The sequence below is a fragment of the Loxodonta africana genome, chromosome 8 (assembly GCF_030014295.1).
Source record: "Loxodonta africana isolate mLoxAfr1 chromosome 8, mLoxAfr1.hap2, whole genome shotgun sequence".
Lineage (NCBI taxonomy): Eukaryota > Metazoa > Chordata > Mammalia > Proboscidea > Elephantidae > Loxodonta > Loxodonta africana.
This window is the reverse complement of record NC_087349.1, coordinates 437,172-464,326: the sequence shown is the minus strand read 5'-3', so window position 1 is coordinate 464,326 and position 27,155 is coordinate 437,172. Positions and strand designations below refer to the sequence as shown.

The following is a 27,155-nucleotide window of genomic DNA, read 5'->3' as shown; positions in this document are numbered from 1 at the left end:
ATTCACAGTAGCCCCCAAGAAGATAAGATACTTAGGAATAAATCTTACCAAGGATGTAAAAGACCTATATAAAGAAAACTACAAAGCTCTACTACAAGAAATTCAAAAGGACATACTTAAGTGGAAAAACATACCCTGCTCATGGATAGGAAGACTTAACATAGTAAAAATGTCTATTCTACCAAAAGCCATCTATACATTTAACGCACTTCCTATCCAAATTCCAATGTCATATTTTAAGGGGATAGAGAAACAAATCACCAATTTCATATGGAAGGGAAAGAAGCCCCGGATAAGCAAAGCACTACTGAAAAAGAAGAAGAAAGTGGGAGGCCTCACCTTACCTGACTTCAGAACCTATTATACAGCCACAGTAGTCAAAACAGCCTGGTATTGGTACAACAACAGACACATAGACCAATGGAACAGAATTGAGAACCCAGACATAGATCCATCCACGTATGAGCAGCTGATATTTGACAAAGGACCAGTGTCAATTAACTGGGGAAAAGATAGCCTTTTTAACAAATGGTGCTGGCATAACTGGATATCCATTTGCAAAAAAATGAAACAGGACCCATACCTCACACCATGCACAAAAACTAACTCCAAGTGGATCAAAGACCTAAACATAAAGACTAAAACGATAAAGATCATGGAAGAAAAAATTGGGACAACCCTAGGAGCCCTAATACAAGGTATAAACAGAATACAAAACATTACCAAAAATGACGAAGAGAAACCCGATAACTGGGAGCTCCTAAAAATCAAACACCTATGCTCATCTAAAGACTTCACCAAAAGAGTAAAAAGACCACCTACAGACTGGGAAAGAATTTTCAGCTATGATATCTCAGACCAGCGCCTGATCTCTAAAATCTACATGATTCTGTCAAAACTCAACCACAAAAAGACAAACAACCCAATCAAAAAGTGGGCAAAGGATATGAACACACATTTCACTAAAGAAGATATTCAGGCAGTCAACAGATACATGAGAAAATGCTCACGATCATTAGCCATTAGAGAAATGCAAATTAAAACTACGATGAGATTCCATCTCACACCAGCAAGGCTGGCATTAATCCAAAAAACACAAAATAATAAATGTTGGAGAGGCTGCGGAGAGATTGAAACTCTTATACACTGCTGGTGGGAATGTAAAATGGTACAACCACTTTGGAAATCTATCTGGCATTATCTTAAACAGTTAGAAATAGAACTACCAGACAACCCAGAAATCCCACTCCTGGAAATATACCCTAGAGAAATAAGAGCCTTCATACAAACAGATACATGCACACCCATGTTTATTGCAGCTCTGTTTACAATAGCAAAAAGTTGGAAGCAACCAAGGTGTCCATCAACGGATGAATGGGTAAATAAATTGTGGTATATTCACACAATGGAATACTACGCATCGATAAAGAACAGTGACGAATCTTTGAAACATTTCATAACGTGGAGGAACCTGGAAGGCATTATGCTGAGCGAAATGAGTCAGAGGCAAAAGGACAAATATTGTATAAGACCACTATTATAAGATCGTGAGAAATAGTAAACATGAGAAGAACACATACTTTTGTGGTTACGAGGGGGGGAGGGAGGGAGGGAGGGAGAGGGTTTTTTATTGATTAATCAGTAGATAAGAACTGCTTTAGGTGAAGGGAAAGACAACACTCAATACATGGAAGGTCAGCTCAATTGGACTGGACCAAAAGCAGAGAAGTTTCCGGGATAAAATGAATGCTTCAAAGGTCAGCGGAGCAAGTGCGGGGGTCTGGGGAACATGGTTTGCCGGGACTTCTAAGTCAATTGGCAAAATAATTCTATTATGAAATCATTCTGCATCCCACTTTGAAATGTGGCGTCTGGGGTCTTAAATGCTAACAAGCGGCCATCTAAGATGCAGCAATTGGTCTCAACCCACCTGGAGCAAAGGAGAATGAAGAACACCAAGGTCACACGATAACTATGAGCCCAAGAGACAGAAAGGGCCACATGAACCAGAGACCTACATCATCCTGAGACCAGAAGAACTAGTTGGTGCCCGGCCACAATCGATGACTGCCCTGACAGGGAGCACAGCAGAGGACCCCTGGGGGAGCAGGAGATCAGTGGGATGCAGACCCCAAATTCTCATGCAAAGACCAAACTTAATGGTCTGACTGAGACTGGAGGAATCCCGGCGGCCATGCTCCCCAGACCTTCTGTTGACACAGGACAGGAACCATCCCCGAAGACAACTCATCAGAAATGAAAGGGACTGGTCAGCGGGTGGGAGAGAGACGCTGATGAAGAGTGAGCTAATTATATCAGGTGGACACTTGAGATTGTGTTGGCAACTCTTGTCTGGAGGGGGGATGGGAGGATAGAGAGAGAGGGAAGCTGGCAAAATTGTCAAGAAAGGAGAGACTGAAAGGGCTGACTCAAGAGGGGGAGAGCAAGTGGGAGTAGGGAGTGAGATGTATGTAAACTTATATGTGACAGACTGATTGGATTTGTAAACGTTCACTTGAAGCTTAATAAAAGTTATTTAAAAAAAAAAAAGGTGGTGCAGGCCACACCCCGGGGAAACTCCCTTTACTTTGGATCAGGGAGGTGACCTGAGTAAAGGTGGTGTTACAATCACACCCTGATCCTCTTAACATGAAATTACAATAAAAAAATGGAGGACAACCACACAATCCTGGGAATCATGTCCTAACCAAGTGGATACACACGTATTTGGTGGACATAGTTCAATCCATGATAACTGGTTTTGCTTCTCTACAGAACCCAGCCTAAGACAGAGGTCTTTTGCAGCAGATTTGCCCAATGCAGTATGTCGTTTGATTTCTTGACTGCTGCTTCCATGGGCATTGATTGTGGATCCAAGTAAAATGAAATCCTTGACAACTTCAATCTTTTCTCCGTTTATCATGATGTTGCTTACTGGTCCAGTTGTGAAGATTTTTGTTTTATGCTGAAATGTAATCCACACTGAAGGCTGTGGGCTTTGACCTTCATTAGTAACTGCTTCAAGTCCTCTGCACTTTCAGCAAGCAAAGTTGTGTAACACAATTATTGAGTCTTCCTCCAATACTGATGCCCTGTTGTTCTTCATATAGTCCAGCTTCTCAGATTATTTGCTCAGCGCACAGATTGAATAAACATGATGAAAGGGTGCAACCCTGACGCTCACCTTTCCTGACTTTAAACCACGCAGTATCTCCTTTTTCTGTTTGACCAGCTGCCTGTTGGTCTATGTGCAGGTTCCTCATGAGCACAATTAAGTGTTCTGGAATTCTCATTCTTCACAATATTATCCATAATTTGTTACGATCCACAATGCCTTTTCATAGTCAATAAAACACAGGTAAACATCTTTCTGGTATTGTCTGCTTTCAGCCAAAACCCACCTAATATCAGCAGTGATATCACCAGCTCCACTTCCTCTTCCGGCTTGAATTTCTGGCAGTTCCCTGTTGATGTGTTGCTGCAACCGTTTTGAATTATCTTCAGTATAATTTTACTTGTGATGATATTAATGATATTGTTCAATATTTTTGTTGGATCACCTTTCTTTGGAATGGGCTCAAATATGGATCTCTTCCAGTTGGTTGGCCAGGTAGCTGTCTTCCACATTGCTTGGCATAGATTAGTGAGCGCTTCCAGTGTTGCATTCATGTGTTGAAACATCTCGATTCTGTCAATTCCTGGAGCCCTGTTTTCTGCCAGTGCCTTTAGGGCAGCTTGGCCCTCTTTCTGCACCTTCGGTTTCCTGATCATATGCTCCCTCTTGAAATGTTGAATGTCAGCCAGTTCTTTTTAGTACAGTGACTCTGTGTATTCCTTCCTTTTTTTTTCCTTCTAAATTTTATTTATTTTTTGTTGTTGAGTATATACACAGCAAAACATACACCAATTCAACAGTTTCTACATGTACAATTTAGTGATATCGGTTACATTCCACGAGTTGTGCACCCAGTCTCCTCCTCCTTTTCTGAGTTGTTCTTCCCTCACTAACATAAACTCACTGCCCCCTAAGGTTCCTATCTAATCTTTCGAGTGGCTGTTGTCAATTTGATCCCGTATATATAAGTCTTAAAAGGGCATAATGCTCAAGGTAGGCCTTTTTTACTAGTTAAGCTAAACTGCTGTTTGTTTTTAAGATTACTTCAGGGATATTTCTGGTTTAAGGTTTAACAGCTATCTTAGGGCAATAGTTTCAAGGGTTCATCCACCCTCCATCGCTCCAGAAAGCCTAGAGTCCGTGAAAATTTGAAATTCTGTTCTGCATCTCCCCCTTATTGATCAGGATTCTGCTATGGAATCTTTGATCAAAATATTCAATAATGGTAGCTGGGCACCATCCAGTTCTTCTAGTCTCATGGCAAAGGAGGCAGTTGTTCGTGGAGGCAATTAGCTACACATTCTATATCCTCCCCCTATTCCTGACTCTCCTTCTTCCTCTGATGCTCCAGGTAAATAGAGACCAATTGTTGTGCCTTAGGTGGCTGCTTGCAAGTTTTTAAGACCCCAGGCACTATGCAGCAAACTCGGAGGTAAAACAGCAGCACTAAACACATTATTAGGCCAATTAACTGGGATGTCCCATGAATCCTCCAAACCAGGGAACCAAATCTCATGAGTTTTTGGTTGTACATAAGCAGCTTCAGCAGCTACTCTTTTATTTATTCTTGTCATTGTAAATGTATCTATCACACAACTTTTGATAATTCAACTTTTTACAGGTGTACAGTTTATTGACTGCAATTACAATAATTGGCTGTGCAATCCTCTTAACGTGATTTTTCCATCACTGCTAATGCCCCTTTTCCCCTCCCTCCTGCCCCTGGTAACCACTAATAAAGTTTTGTCTCTATACATTTGCCTTTTCTTGTCTTTTTATATAAGTGAGGTCATACAATATTTGCCGTTTTGTGATTGGCTTATTTTCCTCAGCATAATGTCTTCAAGCTCCATCCACACTGTAGCATGTATCAAGACTTCGTTTCTCCTGCTGGTTGAGTAGTACTCCATTTTGTTTATCCATTCATCTGTTGATGGGCATTTAGATTGTTTTCACTTTTTGGCTTTTGTGAATACTGCTGCAACGGACATTTGTTGCAATGTCTTTTTGAGTTTCTGCTTTCAAGTCTTTTCGGTATATACCTGGGAGTGGAATTGTTGGGTCATATGGTGCTCTAGTTTTAGTTTTTTGAGGAACCACTGCACTGTTTTCCACAACAGCTGTACCATTTTGTATTCCCACCAGCAATGGATATTGTTGTTGTTAGGTGCTGTTGAGTCGGTCCCGACTCATAGCAACCCTGTGTACCACCGAACAAAACACTGCCCGGTCCTGCACCATGCTCGCAATCCCAGCAATGGATAAGGGTTTCAATTCCCCACATTCTTGCCAACATTGTTATTTTCTGTTTTTTTAATCTTAGCCATCCTAATGGCAACGAAATGGTATCTCACTGTGATTTTGATATACATCTCTCTGATGGCTGATGACACTGAGCATCTTTTCATGTGTTTGGTGGCCATTTCAGTATTCTCTTTGGTGAAATGCCCATTCAGGCCCTTTACCCATTTTGTGATCGGGTTGTCTTTTTGTTGTTGTCAAACTTTTATATATGTTTGGTTATTAGATTCTTGTCAGGTGTATGTTTTCGCAGTCAGTATTCTCCCAGTCAGTAGCTTGTTCTTCACTTTTTTGGTAAAGTTTTTTGATGAATAAAAGCTTTTAATTTTTTTGAGGTCCCATTTATATATTTTGTCTTTTTCTGTTTGTGCTTTTGTTATTATATTAGATAATCCACTGTTGCAATCTAGGCCCGACAGAATTTCCCTTCTTTGTTCTTTTAAGGGTTTTATGGCTTTAGTTTGCACATTTAGGAGCTTAATCCATTTCGAATTTGTTTTTTTGTGTGATGCGAGACATGGATCCTCTTTCATTTTTCTGTATGTGGAAATCTGATTTTCCAAGCCCGTTTATTGAAGGGAAACCCTGGTGGCATAAGTGGTTAAGAGCTACAACTGCTAACCAAAAGGTCGGTGGTTCAAATCCATCAGGCACTCCTTGGAAACCCTATGGGGGCAGTTCTACTCTGTCCTATAGGGTCGATATGAGTTGGAATCAACTCAATGGCAATGGGTTTGATTTGGTTTGGTTTTATTTATTGAAGATACTTTCCTTTCTCCATTGAATGGACTTAGCACCCTTGTCAAAAATCAGTTGACCATAGATGTGTGGGTTTATTTCTGGACTCTCAATTCTGTTTCATTAGTCTGTGTGTCTCTTGTTGTACCAGTACCAGGATGTTTTGATTACCATAGCTGTATAGTATGTTTTAAAACCAGGAAGTGTGAGTCCTCCTACTTAATTTTCTCTTTCGACATTGTGTTAGCTATTTAGAACCTCTTGCCATTCCATATAAAGTTGAGGATTGTTTTTTTTATTTCTGTAAAGAAGGCTGCTGGAATTTTGATCAGAATTGTGTAGAATCTATAGATAGCTTTGGGTAGTATCGACATCTCAACAATATTAAGTCTTCCATGAACGTGGAACATCTTTCCGTTTATTTAAGTCTCCTTTAATCTCTCTCATCTGTGTTTTATAGTTTTCATTATATAAGTCCATTACGTCCCTGGTTAGATTTATTCCTACGTATTTTATTCTCTTAGATACTGTTGTAAATAGAATTGTTTCCCTAATTTTCCTTTCATATTTCTCATTGCTGGTATGTAGAAACCCAGCAGATTTTTGTTTGTTGACCTTGTACCCTGCTACTTTGCTAAACTCCTCAAGTTTTCTTGTGGACTCTTTGGAATTTTCTATGTATAGGATCATATTATCTGTGAATAGAGATAATTTTACTTCTCCTTTTCTAATATGGATACCTTTTCTTTCTTTTTCTCATCTTATTTCTCTGGCTAGGACTTCTAGTATAATACTGAATAGAAGTGATAAGAGTGGGCACCCTTTCTTGTTCTTGATTTCAAGGGGAAAGTTCTCAGTCTTTCTCCATTAAGTATAATGTTGGCTCTTGGCTTTTCATATATGCCCTGAACCGTATTGAGGAATTTCTCTTCTATTCCAATCTACTTTAGGGTTTCCATCAAGAAAGGGTGTTGGATTTTATCAAATCCTTTTTTCTGCATCCATAGGGATGATCACTTGGTTCTTTTCCTTTGTTCTGTTGATGTGGTGTATTATGTTGATTGATTTTCTAATGTTGAACCATCCCTGCCATTCCTGGACTAAATCCCACTTGGTCAGGGTGTATGACTTTGATATGATGTTGGATTTTGTTTGCTAGTGTTTTGTTGAGGATTTTTGCATTTATATTCATAAGAGATACTGGCCTGTAGTTTTCTTTTTTTTGTGGTGCCTGTCTGGTTTGCGTATCAGGGTTATGTTTGTCATTGAGTGAGTTAGGGAGTGTTCCTTCCTTCTCCATCTTTTGGAAGAGTTGAAATAGTATTGGTGTCAATTCTCCTCTGTTTGGTGGAATTCCCCAGTGAAGCCAATGATCTGGTCTGGGGCTGTTTTTGTTGGTGGAATTCCCCAATGAAGCCAATGATCTGGTCCAGGACTGTTTTTGTTGGTGGAATTCCCCGGTGAAGCCAATGATCTGGTCCAGGACTGTTTTTGTTGGTGGAATTCCCCAATGAAGCCAATGATCTGGTCCAGGACTATTTTTGTTGGTGGAATTCCCCAGTGAAGCCAATGGTCTGGTCCGGGGCTATTTTTGTTGGTGGAATTCCCCAATGAAGCCAATGATCTGGTCCAGGACTATTTTTGTTGGTGGAATTCCCCAGTGAAGCCAATGATCTGGTCCAGGACTATTTTTGTTGGTGGAATTCCCCAGTGAAGCCAATGGTCTGGTCCGAGGCTATTTTTGTTGGGAGGTTTCTGATCACTGGTTTGATCTCTTCACTTGTTATGGGTCTTTTGAGAGTTTTTGTTTTCTCTTTCCATCTTCTTTTGATGCTTCCTGTGTCATTCAATATTTTGCCCATAGAATCCTTCAGTGTTGCAACTTGAGGCCTAAATTTTTTCTTTAGTTCTTTCAGCTTGAGAAGAAGACTTTGTCATAAGACAATGTCTTTTTTCTTGGGTAATACACACTGAAGTATTTAGGGGTAGTGGAGTTTGAAAACAATTTACTGTCAAACAGTTTAAAAATTAGATAATAATGTATATAGACAGGTACCAGTACCCGTTGCCATCAGATTGATTCCTACTCATGGTAACTCCATGTGTATCAGAGTAAAACCGTGCTCCTAATTACTAATTGAAAGGTTAGAGTTTTGGGTCTACCCAGAGGTACCTCAGAAGAAAGACCTGGCAATCTACTTGTGAAAAACTGGCAATTGAAAATTCTGTGGATCACAGTTCTACTCTGACACACATAGGGCCACCGTGAGTTGCAATCTCCTTGCTGGTAACTGGTTTAAAGAGGCATGATAACCATGTGCAATGCATGAGAGCATGTATGAGCATTATAAAGAAAATGGGACAAAATGTAAACAATTGGAGCTCCTTGGACTAGTACTGAAATGTCTGTAAATTTGAAAGTGTATAAAACATTTATCAAAAAAAAAAAACAAAAAACACTGCAGTGAAAAGGTGCCCAGTCCTGTATTCATTTAAAGTTTGGGTTTCTTGCCTTTCCCTTCTAAACCTTCAGGTCTGGAATCCTGTAGTAGAAAGAAGAGGTGGTATTTCTCCTCCCACGCCTCAGTTCATTCCACAATTTTGACACATCCTAGGCTGAAACAGATGGTTGGAGGGCGGGTGGGTGGGGTGGGTGGGAGGAGAGGTACAAGAAAGGTTTTTAACTGGCATCCATCTAATCTTTAGCAGCTACTTGTAGCTGTGATAGTTTAAAGCTGATTCTTGGGTGTGTTTGTGGTTCTACAGAGCCCTCCCCAAAAATGGAAACTTCTCACTTGCAGTTCCCTTTGCCTGGTGAATGTCTTCTTTGACAGTGTGCCCACGTAGCCTCGTTTGTGGTAGTGCATCACACCCTTTGGCAGCCAACATGGGCAGAGGCCCTTTCGATGGCTCCAGGCCTTCTCTCTTTCCTTGTAGGGCCCACATCTGTACCACAGAAGCACTTAGACATCCTTTGCTCTGACAAGCCCTGGGAGTGTAGGCTATTCCATGACATAGCTACCTCAAAAGAGCCTGCCAGTCTGTTTCTGCCTTTAGTCTTTTCCAGGCCTGAGTTGGCAACCTGGCCCACAGACTCCAGGGGTGGCAAGTCAGGATGCCAAGAGTGGTCGGTCTCCTTGAAGTGTAGGGGTCTCACAATACACAGCCAACTCTTTCCAGAAACATCTTCTAGCTCTTTTCATTCCCTCTTAGTGGGTGAGGGCTTGGGTTACAACGTCAGCTTTTTAGCCACTTTCTAAGTCATGGCTTAGGTGGTCTAGCTATGAAATGTGTGATGGCACCTATTTTCTTGGGCCTTCAGCCAAAACAAAGAATCATGTTTTAGTATCCTGTTGCATCTGTTTATTGCTATTCCTGATTTATTGATTTTAGATATTATCTACTGATTCCTACTGGGAAGATGAAGATATGGTCCTCTTACACTATCCAAAGCCCCCACTTCTCTCTCCTCCATCCTCTCAGAACAGGTATCTCACACTTTTTTTGGTTAAATCAATATAAAATATTTGCCTAATTATGGCTGTGTGTTACTCACTGTTGAGCAAAGTGGTATATTATGACACTTTCTTTGTTGTAGGAATGTTTTTCCTTGGATTGAAATTTTTTCTCATTTTTTATTTTGTTCCTTTTCTGTACTATCGCTTATTCTTCCCAACTTATCAGAATTGTGAGACTGCTCTGAATAGTGTTTTCCACGTGGTCAAACAATCCGTTTTCTATCAGTTTCATTCTTTTCCTGGATACTTTCCTCATTCAGTCTTGCATTTTCCTGAGCTACCTAGTTACTCTCTAGGAAGTCTCTAGTACTCTCTAGTAACTCTCTAGTACTCTCTAGTAACTCTCTTGTACTCTCTAGGCAGTCTCTAGTACTCTCTACGAAGTCTCTAGTACTCTCTAGGCAGTCTCTAGTACTCTCTAGGCAGTCTCTAGTACTCTAGTAACTCTCTTGTACTCTCTAGGCAGTCTCTAGTACTCTCTACGAAGTCTCTAGTACTGTCTAGGAAGTCTCTAGTACTCTCTAGGCAGTCTCTAGTACTCTAGTAACTCTCTTGTACTCTCTAGGCAGTCTCTAGTACTCTCTACGAAGTCTCTAGTACTGTCTAGGAAGTCTCTAGTACTCTCTAGGCAGTCTCTAGTACTCTAGTAACTCTCTTGGACTCTCTAGGCAGTCTGTAGTACCCTCTAGGAAGTCTCTAGTACTCTCTAGGAACTCTCTTGACTCTCTAGGAACTCTCTGTTAACTCTAGTACTCTGGTAACTATCTGCACAGAGTGGCTGTGGACTTCTTTTGTCTCTCATTTCCTGAATCTGTCTCTTCTTTCGTGGTTTGTATTTTGGTGTAGAACATCTTCAGTAGCCTTTTAAGAAAGGGTGCATGGGAAGAAATTTTTTAAAGACTCTAAATTTCTGAAAATGCCCTTATACTCTTACAATTCGTTGATACTTTGGCTATGTGTAGAATTCTAGGTTGGAAATAATTTTCCCCAGAATTTTGAAAGCATTGCTCTTTTAGGTTTTAATAGTGCTATTGAGAAGTCTAAGGCCCTTTTTACTCCTAAATCTTTTAACACAACCTATTTTTTCCACTCTGGAGCTTTTAAAATTCTATTCCACTGATGTGAAATTTTTAATGATGTACCTTGATGTAGGTGTTTTTTTCATCTTTTGTGTTGGGCATCTGGTGGGCCCTTCCATGTAGAAACTCTTATTTTCCAGTTTTGGGAACTATTCTTATATTATTCCTTTATGATTTTTCCCCATATATTTTTTCTGTTGTTTCTTCCAGAAACTCTCATCTAGTGCTAGTTAGATACTGGACTTCCTGGGTTGAGCCTCTTATTTTCTTTCCATTTTCTCCTATTTTTTGCTTCTATCATTTCTCTTCTACTTTCTTAGAGATTCCTGAATTTTATTATCTAATAATTCTATTTAATTTTTTATTTCTTCTAACATACTTCTGAATTTCCGAAAGCTCTTATTGCTCCTTTCATGGATGAATATCATGAGTTTTCTCTCTGGGACTAACAATTACAGCTTCTTCAAGTTTTATTTTGTTCCCTGCAATATCTCAATTTCTTCCAGTCCTTTTTCCCCACTTGTATCCATCTCTGTCTTTTATGCTGGAAACTTTTTTAATACAAATATCTGTAAGTTCATTCATATTTAAGAGTAATGCCCTAAAAATGGATTGGGAGCTATGTGTGTGTGGCTGGGTCTCACAGGTTTAGTTTAGGGTGGTCAGTCATAAACCTGGATGTTTCACTGCAAGGTCCACAAAAGTCAGTATCCGTAGATCTTTCTTTTCGGGGAGGGGAAGGGTGACCAATCATTTTCTCCGAGAAGACTGTTCCAGACATCTGCTTGGAGGAATTAGCCTGTCTTCAGCATTCTTGGAGCTGAGTCATGACCCTTTCAGTCTATATGCTTTTACTTCATCTCTGTTTTTAGTACAACACTTCTCCTTCCCCTTTCACTATACCCAGTGTCCCAGGGCCAGGGACTTTTCTGCTTAAATTTTTTCGGTAGGATAAATCTCTCTTCTCCTCCCAGGACTACATGTAGTAGGTGAGAGGACCCATGGGTCTGACTGGTCTCTATGCAGATTTTGGCTCGGTCCATTTCCATGGCATTCCTTACCCACCACCTTCTACAGTGCCCACTACCTCCGTTTTTTGATGCTGGGATTCTGTGGTCTTAACTTAATTCTTGTTATCCTCCTCTGCAGGCATTTGGTGTTCAGCTCAGTTAGCGCTACTCTCTCTTTTATCTCTTTTCCTTTTTCCAAAAATGTGTTAGCATTTCTAGCCCAGTATTTCTCTTGGGCTTATGCTTCTTCTTCTTCTTCTTATTCCTCTGGTCTCATTTTAGAGGAAGGAAATGTCTTAGGAAGCATGTGTGTCCAATCTACCAGACTTTAATAATTTCTTTAGCTCTATCTTTATTAGTAAATATGTGGATACGTATGCACACACACACATAAATATATTTGAGTGGTGCAAAAGGTGTATAGTGAAAAGTAGTCTTCCTTTTAGCTTGACTTCTGGTTCCTCCCCAGAAGCCCCCACAGTGACCAGCTGCTTGTGTATCTTCCAAAGCAAGTTTATACAGATTCATGCAGACATGCAAAAGCATCTAAGTAGACGTCAACAGATTTTGTTTTAAATGAAGGGTGCAATTTTTTTGCGTACCAGTAAGAATACCCATATTTTAAATAAGGGCAGTGCTTCACCCAAAGACAGTCAGACTTCAGGTTTCACTGCGGGTGGGGGCAGGTACTTTTAAGGGGCAGCTGTGGTGCTCTGAGGGGTATGCTCATGGACAGTTGCAGGGGCTCTCTTCCACTTCTCATGTAGCTTCGTCACCCCTCTCTTCTTTCCTCTACTGTTTTATTGTCCATGTTTCTTGTATTTCCCCCTTCTCTTCTAGACATGTTTAGCTGGTTCAAGGCTCCCATGGCTGGCACATGGAGCTAAAGATGCTGTTTATCCTGGCGAGGGGATGCACTCCTATCTGACTGTCTCTTCGGGTTTGAAGCACAAATTGGCACCTAGATGGGTATGCGTCCAGCCTGCCCTGAGTGAATAGATTTTGTAAAGAGATAGAGCCCAGGGGCCATCCCTGAGTGTTGTAGGTACCATGTACAGCTTGAGGTGGGCTACTTGACTTGGCAGTTCCCAGCAGTTACATTAGCGTGACTCTCCATCCTTGTTATAGGGCCTGCTGCTGCCAAGCCAGATTTGATCTCCAAGTTGGAACGAAGAGCTGCACCCTGGATCAATAACCCCAAAGGGTCCAAGTGGGGGAAAGGTCGTCCTCCAGGTGAGTCTGGCCCTACTTAGTTCTGAAAGGCATATGCAGGGTCCCATGTCACTATGGAAACTCACACAGCAGAGGTTCAGCCATACATAGCCTGCACCTTTTGTGTGCTAGGCCCTATAGTAGGCCCTAGGTATATAGAGATGACTAAGATACTTACCCTGCCCTCTATGCGCAGAGTAGACTGGAAGCTTGAACAGTATAGAAACAGTAAGATCCTCTGATAAGCAGAAGTGCCAAAGGGGCTCTGGCAGAGCTGATGAGAATGGCATGGGGTGGACACTGTGGTTAGGAGGAACAATGAGAGGCACAGGTCTGTGAATGGCTGTTCCTCCTTTCCTCCCTCCTCCTTGGTTTTTTAGTGACAACACTATTGGTCTGTGAAAAGTAGTTGCTTTGCATATCTCAATAACTTACTGGCTAGTAGCTACTATATATACTCCTGTACCTCCCTTCTTTCCAGGATAAACCACCTGTTTATCCAATAATATCTATGGCCATAGGTAGTTACTTAAACTTAGCATCTGATGTCTGCTAAGGTACCTGTAAGGAGAGGTGGAGGCTAGCAAAAGAACCCACAAGGATCAGGGTGGGGAACCAGATTGCCTTTCATAGATAATAATGGGGAAGGTTTTAAGGAGAAGCTCTAATGATCACTGGAAAGATGGATCAAATTCATCTTTTCTGCTTTGGCTAAAGGGTGCTTACTGAATTGATTGGGTATCTTAGCTGATAGGAGACCGTTCTGACTCTCCAGGGTACTGAGCAGCAAAACCAACCACAATTTTCTCCACAGGGAAAAAGAAGATGGTAGCAATAAGAGAGGCAGACACACAAGCCTCAACTGTAGGATCTGCATTGCCTTCAGCTCCTTCTGTGGAAACATGTGCCTCCTACTGCAGACCCAGCGTTTGTGAAGTAGAAGTAGATGGACCCGAGCGAATGAGGAGGACATACAGACCCCGTTCAATTCAGAGAGCTTGGTTTGGGCAGTTTCCATGGCTAGTGATTGACCCAAAAGAGACCAAGCTCTTCTGCTCAGCTTGCAAAGCAAGACCCAATCTCCATGACAAATCCTCTCGATTAGTCCGAGGTTATACTGGGCCTTTCAAAGTGGAGACTTTAAAGTACCATGAGGTCAGCAAAGCACACAAGCTCTGCGTTAGCACTGTGGGGGTCCAAGAAGATGCCCCTCAACCTTCCCTAGTCCCAGAGATCTCCAGCGACCTGATGGCCAACATGGGGCACTTTTTCAGTGCTGCCTACTCCATTGCGTACCACGCGAGGCCACTGAATGACTTTGAGAAAATCCTGCAGCTTCTCCAAAGCACTGGAACCATGATTTTAGGCAAGTATCGAAATCGCACTGCGTGCACCCAGTTCATCAAGTATATCTCTGAAACCCTGAAGAAGGAGATCCTCGATGATATCCGAGACTCCCCTTATGTGAGCATGTTGCTGGACAGGTCCATGGACTCCTCTGACCAATCGTGTGTGGGGATTTATATCCGATACTTTAAGGAGATGGAGGTGAAAGAGTCTTACATCACTTTGGCCCCTCTGTACAGTGAGACAGTTGATGGGTATTTCGAAACCATCATTTCTGCCCTGGATGAACTGGATATCCCTTTCCGGAAGCCTGGTTGGGTGGTGGGCCTGGGAACCGATGGCTCAGCCATGCTGAGCTGCAAAGGAGGCCTTGTGGAGAAGTTCCAAGAGGTCATCCCCCAGCTGCTGCCTGTGCACTGCGTGGCCCACCGGCTCCACCTGGCTGTGGTTGATGCTTGTGGGAGCATCGACCTGGTGAGGAAGTGTGACCGGCACATCCGGACCATCTTCAAGTTCTACCAGTCCTCAAACAAAAGGCTGCATGAGTTGCAGGAGGGCGCGGCTCTGCTCGAGCAGGAGATCCTCCGCCTGAAAGACCTGAATGCCGTCAGGTGGGTGGCCAGCAAGAGGCGAACGCTGAATGCACTTCTGGTGAGCTGGCCTGCCTTGGCTCGGCACCTGCAGAGCGTGGCAGATGCGGGGGGCCAGGTTGGGCACCGGGCCCAGGGCATGCTGCGGCTGATGAAGAGCTTCCACCTCGTCAAGTTCTGCCACTTCCTCCTGGACTTCCTGAGCATCTATAGGCCTTTGTCTGAGGTGTGCCAGAAAGCAGTTGTACTGATCACAGAGGTAAATGCCACGCTGGCACGGGCCTATGTGGCCCTGGAGACCCTCCTGCACCAGGCAGGGCCCAAGGAAGAGGAGTTTAATGCCAGCTTCCAGGATGGGTGTCTGCATGGCATTCCCCTGGACGGGATGGAGATGGCAGAGCAGAGGTTCCAGGCAGACAGGGAGAGAGTGGTTCTGACTGGGATCGAGTACCTGCAGCAGAGGTTTGACACAGACCGCCCTCCCCAGCTCAAGAACATGGAGGTGTTTGATACCATGGTCTGGCCAGATGGGATGGAACTTGCCAGCTTTGGGAATGACGACGTTCTTGCCCTTGCCAGGTATTTTGCGCTCTCGCTTCCCACAGGGTACAGTGAGGATGCCCTGCTGGAGGAGTGGCTGGGCCTGAAGGCTGTGACCAAGAACCTCCCGTTCTCCATGCTGTGTAAGAATGCCTTTACTCAGCACCGCCGCTTCCCCCTGCTGAGCAGGCTGGTGGCTGTGGTGGTTTGCGTGCCTGTGTCCACATCCTGCTGTGAGCGTGCATTCCATGCCATGACCCGGATCAAGACCGACGAGAGAACCAAGCTCTCCAATGAGGTGGTCAACATGCTCATGATGACAGCTGTAAATGGGGTGGCGGTCACAGAGTACGACCCGCAGCCAGCCATCCAGCGCTGGTACCTGACCTCCTCCGGGCGCCGCTTCAGCCATGTCTACACCTGTACCAAGGTGCCTGCTCACCCTCACACTGGTAAGTACAGCAGGCGCACATGGCAGGGTCCCTGGGTGCGGGAACACTGTGCTGATGTGCCACAGGTCTGATAAAGGCCAGTGTCCATGACGCATAGCAGGCATGGTCATGCATTTGCCGAGCCTCTGTGGTGTGCCCAGCTGCTTGCTGGCCAGTGGGTGCTGGAGATGGTATGCCTCCTCCCCTACGAGCTGATGACCCAGCAGAGATGAGACATGGCCATGGTAGGCAGCAGGACCCAGAGTTCAGAGCAGGAATTTCAGAGTCAGTCTGTCCGGATCCAAATTCTGACTCTGCCACCTAGCTTGCTGTGTGTCCTTGAGCAAATCAGGCTATTTGCACTTTGGTTTTCATTTGTAAAATGAGTTAATATGTGTAAAGCACTTGGAGCAATTCAAGGGTTGGGTATGACTAAGACAAGTGTTCAGGATAACTGGAGGGTGGGGCAGCCGGTGGACTCTGTCACACTCCAAGTGGGACTGACTGTGTGGACTTGAGTTGGGCAGTTGTTTTTGAGGGGGAGGAGGTCAGAGAAGAGGTCAGAGCAGGCCAGGAGGAGGTCAGAGAAGAGGTCAGAGCAGGTCAGGAGGAGGTCAGAGAAGAGGTCAGAGCAGGTCAGGTAGTACGTGATACGTGGGGGCAAAGGTCAGGGCATGTCGGGCAGAGGAAGAGCTTGGACCAGGTTGAGAACAAGCTAATCCTATTAGGCTCAGAGAGGGAAACAGCCTGACTAGACTGGAGGGGAACTTTGTAAGAGAGGACAAGTTACAGAAACACTGAAAACTGAAGAAAACATGAGCATTTATTGAGATTCCCCAGCCACTTCGTGTTTCCTGAACTGTGACAGAGCAGTGAGTTTTCTCTTTTGGTTCATTTATGTAGCTGGCCCCCTTCCTGTGGCTTCCAGCTGTACTTCACCTCTGAGTCTGTAGTCGTCAACAGTGGGTCTGGGTCTCGGGGCCAAGAGAGGCGCTGTGGGGAGTGAAGTGGCCCTGGAGCTAGAACAGGGCAGGGGGAGGAACAGTCTAGGTAGAGTGCAGAGAGGAGAAAAGGCAACAGCTGAGCTGGAGGTTCCGTGAGTCCATCACCAGGCGTTTGTCATGTGATCGTTCTCAGTGGCCCACCCTGTGGGGGGAGGAGAAGACGCTATCAGGTGTGCCCTTTTGCAGGTGGCTTTTTCATGGGGGTAGTGGGACTGGTATGTATGAAACGTAGAGAACTCCCCAGATTTTATGCAGTGAAACCCCCTTCTCAACCTCAACATTATTGACGTTGGGTCACTTCGTTCTTCGTGGTGGGGGCTGTCCTGTGCATTGTAGGATGTTGAGCAGCATCCTGACCTCTAGCCACGAGGTACCCCATAGATACCAGTAGCAGCTTCCCAGTGGTAATTAAAAGTGTCTCCATTGTCAAATGTCCCCTGGGGACAGAATCACTCCCCATCCCCTGCTGAGGACCACTGTTCTAGGGTGAAAAGGGGGACTAGATGGGGCTGCAGAGCACAGTCCTGGTCATGTCTCCAGTCTGTTTCACCAAATGTACCCTGGGATAAGCTGGAAGTGGGAGGGCGGTTATCAGTTAATCTGTTTTCTCCTCTGTCTAATTGTGGATTTTCTCCCCTCCTGCCTGAGGTGCTGGGCTCAGAAATGAGAGGATGGGAGCACTTGGTATGGAGAAGTCTGTGACCCAGAAGACACCCGCTCAACCCTACAGGGAACCCACAGGGGTCCAGAAGGAGTACACGGTGGATTCACCCAGCAGGTTCACGCACCCCACGCGCAGGGAACCCGCGGGGGTCCTGAAGGAGTACATGGTGGGCTCCCTCAGCAGGCTCACATCCCCTACGCACAGCTGCGCCGATAGAGAGGGGCTCCTGCAGGAGCAGGAATGCTAGCGCTGCCTGGTAGAGGCTGCCCTGAGGTGGTGGCCATGGCGCCAGGCTTTCTGCAAAGAACCTTTGTTTGGATGTAGGCAGTGACAAGACCACATTCCAAAGAGGCACCACTGCCTACCCTAACCCTAACCCTAACCTGTCCAACACTTAAACTCGTAGAAAAGGCTCACACCGCTAGTTCACTTCTGAGGTGCTCCAGGAAATCATTCTATTGTGAATGATGTCACCCCCACATTCCTGAGGGGCTGATGGCTTAAAAGAGCAGCGCAGCCCCCTGGGTAGGTGGGAAGTGTCCAGGAGGCTCCTACAGCTCAAGTGGCACAGGGCAGGGCCGCTTGCCGGAGTGGAGGGCTATAGGCTCTGGAGTCCCCATTCTTGAGCCTTATACCGGCTCCCATGGCAGAGTCAGGGAGCCTCAACTTCAGCTGGGAGATGCACAAAGAGTTTCCTGCCTCCTCTCAGGCTTTCCTTTCAGAATGAGAAATAAAGGCCCACTGAACTGAGCCTGAAGAAAGGTGCTCCTCCTGAGCTTCCAGATGGGGTGGGGGAAGCGCCCCTGGGGAGAAGCCAGGTGCTTCCTGAGCTGCATCCCACCGAGCCCTTCCCAGGAGTGTGCAGAACCAAGCGAGAGTTGGGAGGCTAGGATTCAGCCCAGTTCTGCTGCAGGCAGAGGTGCACTTGTGATTTCTCCCTCCCTCTTTGCTGTGCCTCGGTTTCCCTCTCCATGAAGTGGCAGCAGAGAATCCAAGTGCCTGCTGCCTCCCAGTCAGCCCTGGGTTGGATGAAGGATGTCAGACCCACACACTGTGCATCCTTGGCCTGAGCATCCAACCTTTCTGCTCAGCCTAAAGTACTGCACTTTTCCTTCTCCTTTAGGGAAACTGCACTGGGCAGGCTCAGTAAGGCTGCTCATTGGATGGAGGTAGTTTTATTTTAGGTCTATCTTCCTCAACATGGATGGGGCCTCTTCTTTTTCATCTTTCTCCCGAGGGAGCACCTGCCTGTTGCTTGATTTTCATCAGCAGGCAGTGGTGCTGCGTCCTGACCTTTCTCGTTGCCCCTCTCAGAACAGGCAGGTCCCTTGTTCTGTGCTGCACACCCAGGTAGTCTGGCCACATAACCCACAGTCTATGAGGTGCTGGAGGCTTCCTGGGATATCATCACCAAGCATCCTGGGGTGACTGCAGACCCTGTTTCTGTCTCCCTACAGCCTCAGCACCTTCCATCTCCCATTATCTTCTTCAGTGTCTAGCCTGGAATTCCTCTCTCACTTTCTGCAACTCAACCTTGTGGAAATGCCTCCCTTTAGCCCTGTGGATCTGGAAGTATGAGGCTACCAGGTGCTCTCTGGAATAAGAGATCCATTAGCGTTCCCAGATGTGCAAGGTTCCCCCTCTAGTCCACAGCAGCTTCTATTGGGGAGTTCAGGAATTTGCCTTTGATCAGGGGCTGTGGGTGTGAGTTGAAATGGAAAAGAGAAAGGCCCTTTAAAGTGGGCGGTGTAGACCTGCCCAGCTATACCCAGAGGGTTTCAAATGGAAGTGGCTTCCTGGCCCTTCCCCATGGGGTTACCCAGAACAAAAGGCTGGGTTTCTGTGAGGGAGATTCTGTACAGTGATCCAAGAGTGGAGGTAGGAGCCAGGTAAGGAGCAGCTTCCTCCCCTCAGAAAGCAGTATGTTGGGCTGGTGGCCTCTGTGGTCTCAGGAATGCATCCAATGGCAGGCTTGGACCAGGGGACAGAAATGCCGTTTAGCTTAGGTGTTTGTCTTAAGTCTCTCGGGCATGGCTGCCCTGGTTTCTTTTTGATAGCTAAAGGCAAAGAGGGCTACTGATGTTTTATGGAAGGAAGGAGGAGGATTGAAACATTGCGAAAGCCTTTGGTAGAGACCGTTGCCCAGGCTTGCCTCTTTGTCTCCAGAGACTAGGGCTGGAAAAACCCTTGTTGGAGAGGGCTCCTGGTTTTGCCTCCCAGGAAAGCAAGCCGAAATGGGAGTGGAAGGAGCCGGCACTTTCCCTTTGGCCAGAGTCCTAGCCATACTCCCTGTCACCTTTACAGCGTCTCTGTATATCCTGGCATTTCCCCCTTCATCCCCCATGATGGATGTCCACGGGATCTGACACTATGAGTGATCAGCATTATGATTCGCAGTTTGATTTCAGTAGCCACAGAATCTTGAGATGAGGGCGGGAGTGAGGGGCCTTCTGTCCTGCCTAATGTCAGCAGAGAGTGTAACCATGCTCCAGAACGTTGCTGCGCTTAGCTGGGCCTGCAGAGGCTGTGTTCCTGCAGTGATGATTCCTAATTAGGCTAGTGTGGAGATGGGCCAGAGCCCTCCCTAGGGGTCTGCTCAGCCAAGGACACAGGGTGACTGACCCACCCCAGGGAGAGCTTCTCCCTCTGGCTTCAGATATGTGCAAATGAAGTTTAGAACACCAAGTCTGAGTCTTCAACTTTTGGTGTCTAAATAAAGCCTCTGTCTTGTGAGTTCCATAAGCAGGAAGTAGGAAGGTAGAGACACTTCAAAGTATTCTCTCTTGTGACTATAAAATAATATCCTTTAACACATTAAGCTCCTTGCTGTTCTGTGAGAGATGACCAGGTGTTCATACACAGCTCCTACCCCCAGAAGGGAGGGGTGGTGTAGCCAGCCCTGCCTGATGGGATGTGTCTAAGAAGTCCACCTGCTTTGGGGGAAGGAGGGTGAGCAACCATTCCTGCAGCTGAACCTCTAGCTTTAACCCCATTTTGTAGACAAGTACTGGTTCAGCAAAGTCAAGACACTTGCCTAAGGCCATACAGCTGTTAAATGATGGAGCTCTTACCTGCCCAAGCTTTCCACTATACCACAGACACACACACTCAAATGCCCTAGGGCCAAGCAGGTAACATAAAGGAAGTGAAAAATGGAGTGCGTATCTTGCCTAAAGCCATTCATATTTTTTTAAAAATTTAAAGAGTGAAAAAGTACATATGAGACTGTGCACTGGCCAAAGCAGTTGGACACTAAAAGGCTCACTGGCCCATGTGGCTGTGTTCTTGAGCTCCACACTCGGCAGTTTGGGACAGCTTTTCAGAGAATATCTCAGAGGCAGAGGGGCACTCTCAGAGGTAACTCTTGGACAGACTTTGTTTTCGCTGGTCTTGTGGTTTTTCAACTTGACAGAAGCCAGAGGAATTGTCTCTGACTTCACTACTTTGAGGTTTCCTAATAGCTTCCAGGATCATCTTCAGTCTTACTTCTGTTATCAGATTCTCTGAAAAGAATTCAGATGTTGGTCTAGCAATAGGGACATGTTCCTTTTATTCAGTATCAATCTCTCTCATCTCTACCCCCACGGATGGGGCACCAAGGGGAGCTCAGCAGATGTGACGCGGCCAGTCTGAGAATGTAGAAACTTCTGAGGTCCCAGAGCCCTCTGTCAGGACTTCTAGCTGACACCCTTCCTGCTTCCATTGCAACAGCTGCACAGGGGTGTCTTCTTTGGAGAGTCTGGGCTCTTTTGCTGCCACTTTAATAATTTCCTGCAGCCACTGCTACACAAGAATCTTCTAACGTAGGAAAGTCATGAAAAATGTCACCGTCCCTTATAAAAGGTAATGGACCAAGAAGTACCTGGCCCTTGCTCCTGACTGCCAAGTTCAGTGACCCAGGTTAAGCCTTTGCCTAAACTCATCTGTCATGAGGTCAACACAACAGATGCTCCATTGCATCCCTCCAAGCCAGAGAAGCCCAGCTGGCTTATATCATAAAGGCCATTCTGTGTCTCCCTCCCTATAGACAGAAAAGGCCTGGGCTTGTAAGGGTTTGTGAGACTGAACATGGCAGATTCTAAGATTTGTACTTTTAGATATGTGCCCCTGAAAGAGTAAACATGGGCTAACACAGCCCCCCTTTATAGCACTGCCCCAAATTCTTCCTTTCAGGTATAGCTTGTCTCGAGGTTTATAAGTGTTCCTGTGTTTCTCATGAGGCTGCTCAAAGGGAAAAACAAACTGCATACAAATTTGTAAGTGCTGAAGGATTGCAGATTGATAGATCAACTGAGCTGGGATGGGCTACTGAAGGCTCAATGAATGTCGCGAATTTTGAGAGGAATTTCTAGGAAGATGCGGCTTTAAGACTTACCCAGCTGGTGGGTTTTTTGTTTCATTTTGTTTGGTCTCTGATTGGGGGGACTGAGAATCCTTCATCTGGAGCACTTGTTCCCTTTCAGATTTACAGACGCTCTCTGGTTTGGCAGCAAGACACACTTCATGGAGACAGACAACCTAGATAACCTTAAACTCACACACTGGGAGTGCAAATGGATCCCATGTCAGTCCTGAAATCTGATTTGCTCCACCCACCTGGGATGCTTTGGGCTCACCCTGTGTTGGGCAGTGGGAAGAAGTTGTAAACCTCAGGAGAGCTCAAGAAACATATTGGGCCTGGGGAGAAGTAAGAGTAAAGATTACTTCAGGGCAACTTTGGGAGTGTCAGAAGCTAAATAAAGCAGTGCAGTCATCATACTTTCCCACTTTCCAGAGGCTCTTGAGGAAAAAACAGGCTCAACCAATTACAGGGCCTAGAAGGTCTAGGCCTCCCTGACGCACCCCCCCCCCATACCACCACAATAGGGGAATTCCCTTTCTAGGAATTCATTAGTTCCAAAATCAATGAAAAGATCACAGGTGTGACCAAAATAAAGGCCAATTCCCTAGGAGATGTCATGGAAATTCATCAATGATACCTCAAAGCAATCATGGGGGAGCCATTACAGTACGGTCAGTGACCAGTAAGAAGCAGAAATCACCAGGAAGAGGGGGACAGACACACAGCTAAGCCACTAGGCCACTCGGGGGTCTGATAGCAGTGCCTCTGCCACACATTAATGCTTCACAGAACAGTGTCAGCTTGGATGCAAGCCCCTGTGAGTAAGCTGGGAGTTTGCCGAAGACACTGGATTAGGACTGAGAGACTTTGGTCATGGTCTGGTTTTGTTATGTGAACTGTGTGGCCTTAGGTAAGCTATACACTTCTTGGCCTTAGTTTTGTCATATCTATATAAAGTGAATGGCCTACCTTGATAGCCTCCAAGGTCTCTCTCAGCTAGGTACAAACAAAAATTCTATGCAGTAAATATGTGGTACTGTGGAACTAAATTTTGGGAAGCTGTTTAATCAAGTGGATAGTTTACCTCTGGAAATGAAGTACCAGCACAAAGGGGCCCATATCATTGCTCTAGGGAACAGCTGGAACTCAGGGGCCCAGTGTATAAGACTCATTGCCTCCAGTGCTTAGAATAGGGGCTGGGTTATGGCTTTGATCCCCATATGAAACAAAGACTACCATAAGGGTAGCAAGCAGATGACAATAGCCATCAAATGCAAAATAGGACAGAAATGAAACATCAAAGACTATTAAGGGAACAAAAAGTAGAAGCTGCAGGCACCTAAAATGAGCTGGCTATTTAAGTCAACCCCCATGCATCTGTCAGCTTGTCATACTGTGGGGGCTTGCATATTACTGTGATGCTGGAAACTATGCCATCAGTATTCAAATACCGGCAGGGTCACCCATGGCAGACATGTTTCAGCTGGGCTTCCAGACTAAGACTAGGGAGAAGGAGCCAGCAGTCTGCTTCTGAGAAGAAATAGCCAGTGACAACCTTATGAATAGCAGCGGAACATTGTCTGATACAGTGCCAGAAGACGAGCCCCTAAGGTTGGAAGGCACTCGAAAGATGAGTGGGGAAGAGCTGCTGCCTCAAAGTAGAGTCAACCTTAATGACGTGGATGGAGTCAAGCTTTCAGGACCTTCGTTTGCTGATGTGGCATGACTCAAAATGAGAACAGCCGCAAACATCCATTAATAATCAGAATATGGAATGTATGAAGTATGAATCTAGGAGAATTGGAAATCATCAAAAATTAAATGGAATGCATAAACATCGATATCCTAGGCATTAGTGAGCTGAAATGGAATGGTATTGGCCATTTTGAATTGGACAATTATATGGTCTACTAGGCCAGGAATGACAACATGAAGAGGAATGGCATTGCATTCATCATCAAGAAGAACATTTCAAGATCTATCCTGGAGTACAGTGCTGTCAGTGATAGGATAATGTCCATATGACAACAAGGAAGACCAGTTAATACAACTATTATTCAAAATTATGTAGCAACCACTAAAACCAAAGATGAAGAAATTGAAGATTTTTACCAACTTCTGCTGTCTGATCGAACATGCAATCAGGATGCAGTGATAATTACTGGTAATTGGAATGCAAGAAAGATGGAAACAAAGAAGAAGGCCTTGGTGATAGAAATGATGCCGGAGACCACATGGTAGATTTTTGCAAGACCAATGACTTCTTCATTGCAAATTCCTTTTTTCAACAGCATAAATGGTGACTGTACACATGGATCTTCCCAGATGGAATACACCAGGGATCAAATTGACCACATCTGTGGAAAGAGAGGATGGAAAAGCTTGATATCAGCCAGAACAAGGCCAGGGGCTGACTTTGGAATAGACCATCAGCTGCTTGTATGCCACTTCAAGTTGAAGCTGAAGAAAATTAGAACAAGTCCTCAAGAGCCAAAGTATAACCTTGAGTATATCCCACCTGAATTTAGAGACCATCTCAGAATAGATTTCGCATGTCGAACACTGATGACCCAAGATGAGACGAGTTGTGGAATGACATCAAGGACATCATACATGAAGAAAGCAAGAGGTCATTAAAAAGAAAAGAAAGACCAAAATAGATGACAGAAGAGACTCTGAAACTTGCTCTCGAACGTTGAGTAGCTAAAGCAAAAGGAAGAAATGATAAAGTAAAAGAGCTGAATAGAAAATTTCAAAGGGCAGCTCTAGAAGACAAAGTAAAGTATTACAGTGACATGTGCAAAGACCTGGAGTTAGAAAACCAAAAGTGAAGAACATGCTCAGAGCTTCTCAAGCTGAAAGAACTGAAGAAAAAATTCAAGTGTTGAGTTGCAATACTGAAGGATTCTATGGGCAGAAATCTGAACAATTCAGGAAGCATCAAAAGAAGATGGAAGGAATACACAGAATCACTATAACAAAAAGAATTGGCCAATGTTCAACCATTTCAGGAGGTAGCATATGATCAGGAACCGACGGTACTGAAGGAAGAGGTCCAAGCTGCACTGAAGACACTGGTGAAAAACAAGGCTCCAGGAATTGATGGAATACCAGTTGAGATGTTTCAACGAACAGCTGTAGCACTGGAAGTGCTCACTCCTCTATGCCAAGAAATCTGGAAGACAAGCTACCTGGCCAACCGACTGGAAGAGACCTGTATTTATGCCTATTCCCTGGAAAGGTGATCCAACCAAATGCAGAAATTACTGAACAATATCATTAATATCACAAGTAAAATTTTGCTAAAGATCTTCAAAAGGGGCTGCAGCAGTACGTTAACAGAAAACTGCCAGAAATTCAACCTGGGCTTAGAAGAGAACGTGGAACCAGGGATATCATTGCTGAGGTCAGATGGGCCTTGGCTGAAAGCAGAGAATACCAGAAAGATGTTTACCTATGTTTATTGACTGTGCAAAGGCATTTGACTGTGTGGATCATAAGAAATTATGGATAACATTGTGAAGAATGGGAATTCCAGAGCACTTAATTGTGCTCATGAGGAACCTGTACATAGATCAAGAGGCAGTTGTTTGGACAGAACAAGGGAATACTGCATGGTTTAAATTCAGGAAAGGTGTGCGTCAGGGTTGTATCCTTTCACCATCCTTATTCAGTCTGTATGCTGAACAAATAATCCAAGAAGCTGGACTCCGAAGAAGAACAGGGCATCAGGATTGGAGGAAGACTCATTAACAACCTGAGTCATGCAGATGACGCAGCCGTGCTTGCTGAAAGTGAAGAGGACTTGAAGCACCGATGAAGATCAAAGACTACAGCTGTCAGTATGGATTACACCTCAACATAAAGAAAACAGAAATCCTCACAATGGGACCAATAAGCAACATCATGATAAATGGAAGAAAGATTGAAATTGTCAAGGATTTCATTTTACTTGGATGTACAATCAACACCCACGGAAGCAGCAGTCAAGAAATCAGATGATGCATTGCATTGGGCAAATCTGCTGCAAAAGACCTCTTTAAAATGTTGAAAAGCAAAGATTTCACCTTAAAGTCTAAGGTGCGCCAGATCTAAGCCATGATATTTTCCATTGCAGCATATACACGTGAAACCTGGACAATGAATAAGGAAGACAGAAGAATTGACACCTTTGAATTGTGATGTTGGTGAAAATACTGAATATTCCATGGACTGCCAAGAGAATGAACAAACCTGTCTTGGATGAAGTACAGCCAGAATACTCATTTAGAAGCAAGGAAGGCGAGACTATGCCTCACGTACTTTGGACATGTTATCGGGAGGGACCAGTCCCTGGAGAAGGACATCATGCTTGGTAAAGTAGAAGGTCAGCAGAAAAGAGGAAGACCCTCAATAAGATGGATTGACACAGTGGCTGCAACAATGGGCTCAAGAATAACAATTGTGAGGATGGCGCAGGACTGGGCAGTGTTTCGTTCTCTTGTACATAGGGGTCACTATGAGTGGGAAGCGACTGACAGCACATAACAACATTTAAGTCAAACACTGGCTTTAGTTCTGAGCTCCTGGCAGCTGAGGCAAAGAACACACCTTACTGTATATATGTATGTGTGTATATACGTGTGTGTATATATATATATATATATATATATATATATACACCAAAAAACCAAACCTGTTGCCATCGTGTCGATTCCGACTCATAGTGACCCTATAGGACAGAGTAGAACCGCCCTATAGAGTTTCCAGGGAGCGCCTGGTGGGTTTGAACTGCCAGCCTTTTGGTTAGCAGCTGTAGCACTTAACCACTACGCCACCAGGGTTATATGTGTATGTATATATATATATATATATTTTTTTTCTTCCTGAAACAAATTTCCAGGAAGTAGAACTTTTAGAAACACAGAGAGATGGACTTTCATGGAGATTTTTTTGAAGGACTCTGTGGACCAGTTTTACTGTATCCCATGGATGCAAAGTGTGCCCTTACCCTAGGCCAGTGTTCACGAAAGTGCACAATCTTGATGAGAATCCTAACCATTTTTTACAATCCTGCTAAAAATTCACAGCTAGTCTTCTCTTCACCCTCTGAATTCTCATAGCAGGCACTGACTATCTTTAGTGGCCTTTTTGGGCCTTTAACCTAGACTGGGCAACGTTGTGGTTTTAGCAGAATATCTCAACTAGATGAGCAAGTCCTAGAAGGCTAAAACTGTACTTTATACCTGAAATCTTTGTGTATCATCCACTCCCTCCTAACTTGC

At 44.6% G+C, this 27,155-nt stretch overlaps 1 protein-coding gene across 1 annotated transcript in view; it reads left to right on the top strand.

Annotated features, from left to right (window-relative positions):
- ZNF862 (zinc finger protein 862) overlaps positions 1–27,151 on the top strand; it is a 46,201-nt gene extending 19,050 nt beyond the window's left edge. Inside the window, exons 7-9 of the mRNA XM_064289554.1 lie at positions 12,890–12,994; positions 13,788–15,902; positions 17,534–27,151. Coding sequence (XP_064145624.1) covers positions 12,890–12,994; positions 13,788–15,902; positions 17,534–17,796 — 2,483 coding nt within the window. The 3' untranslated portion in view covers positions 17,797–27,151. The remainder of the gene's footprint in view (positions 1–12,889; positions 12,995–13,787; positions 15,903–17,533) is intronic.
- The last annotated feature ends 4 nt before the right edge of the window (positions 27,152–27,155 follow it).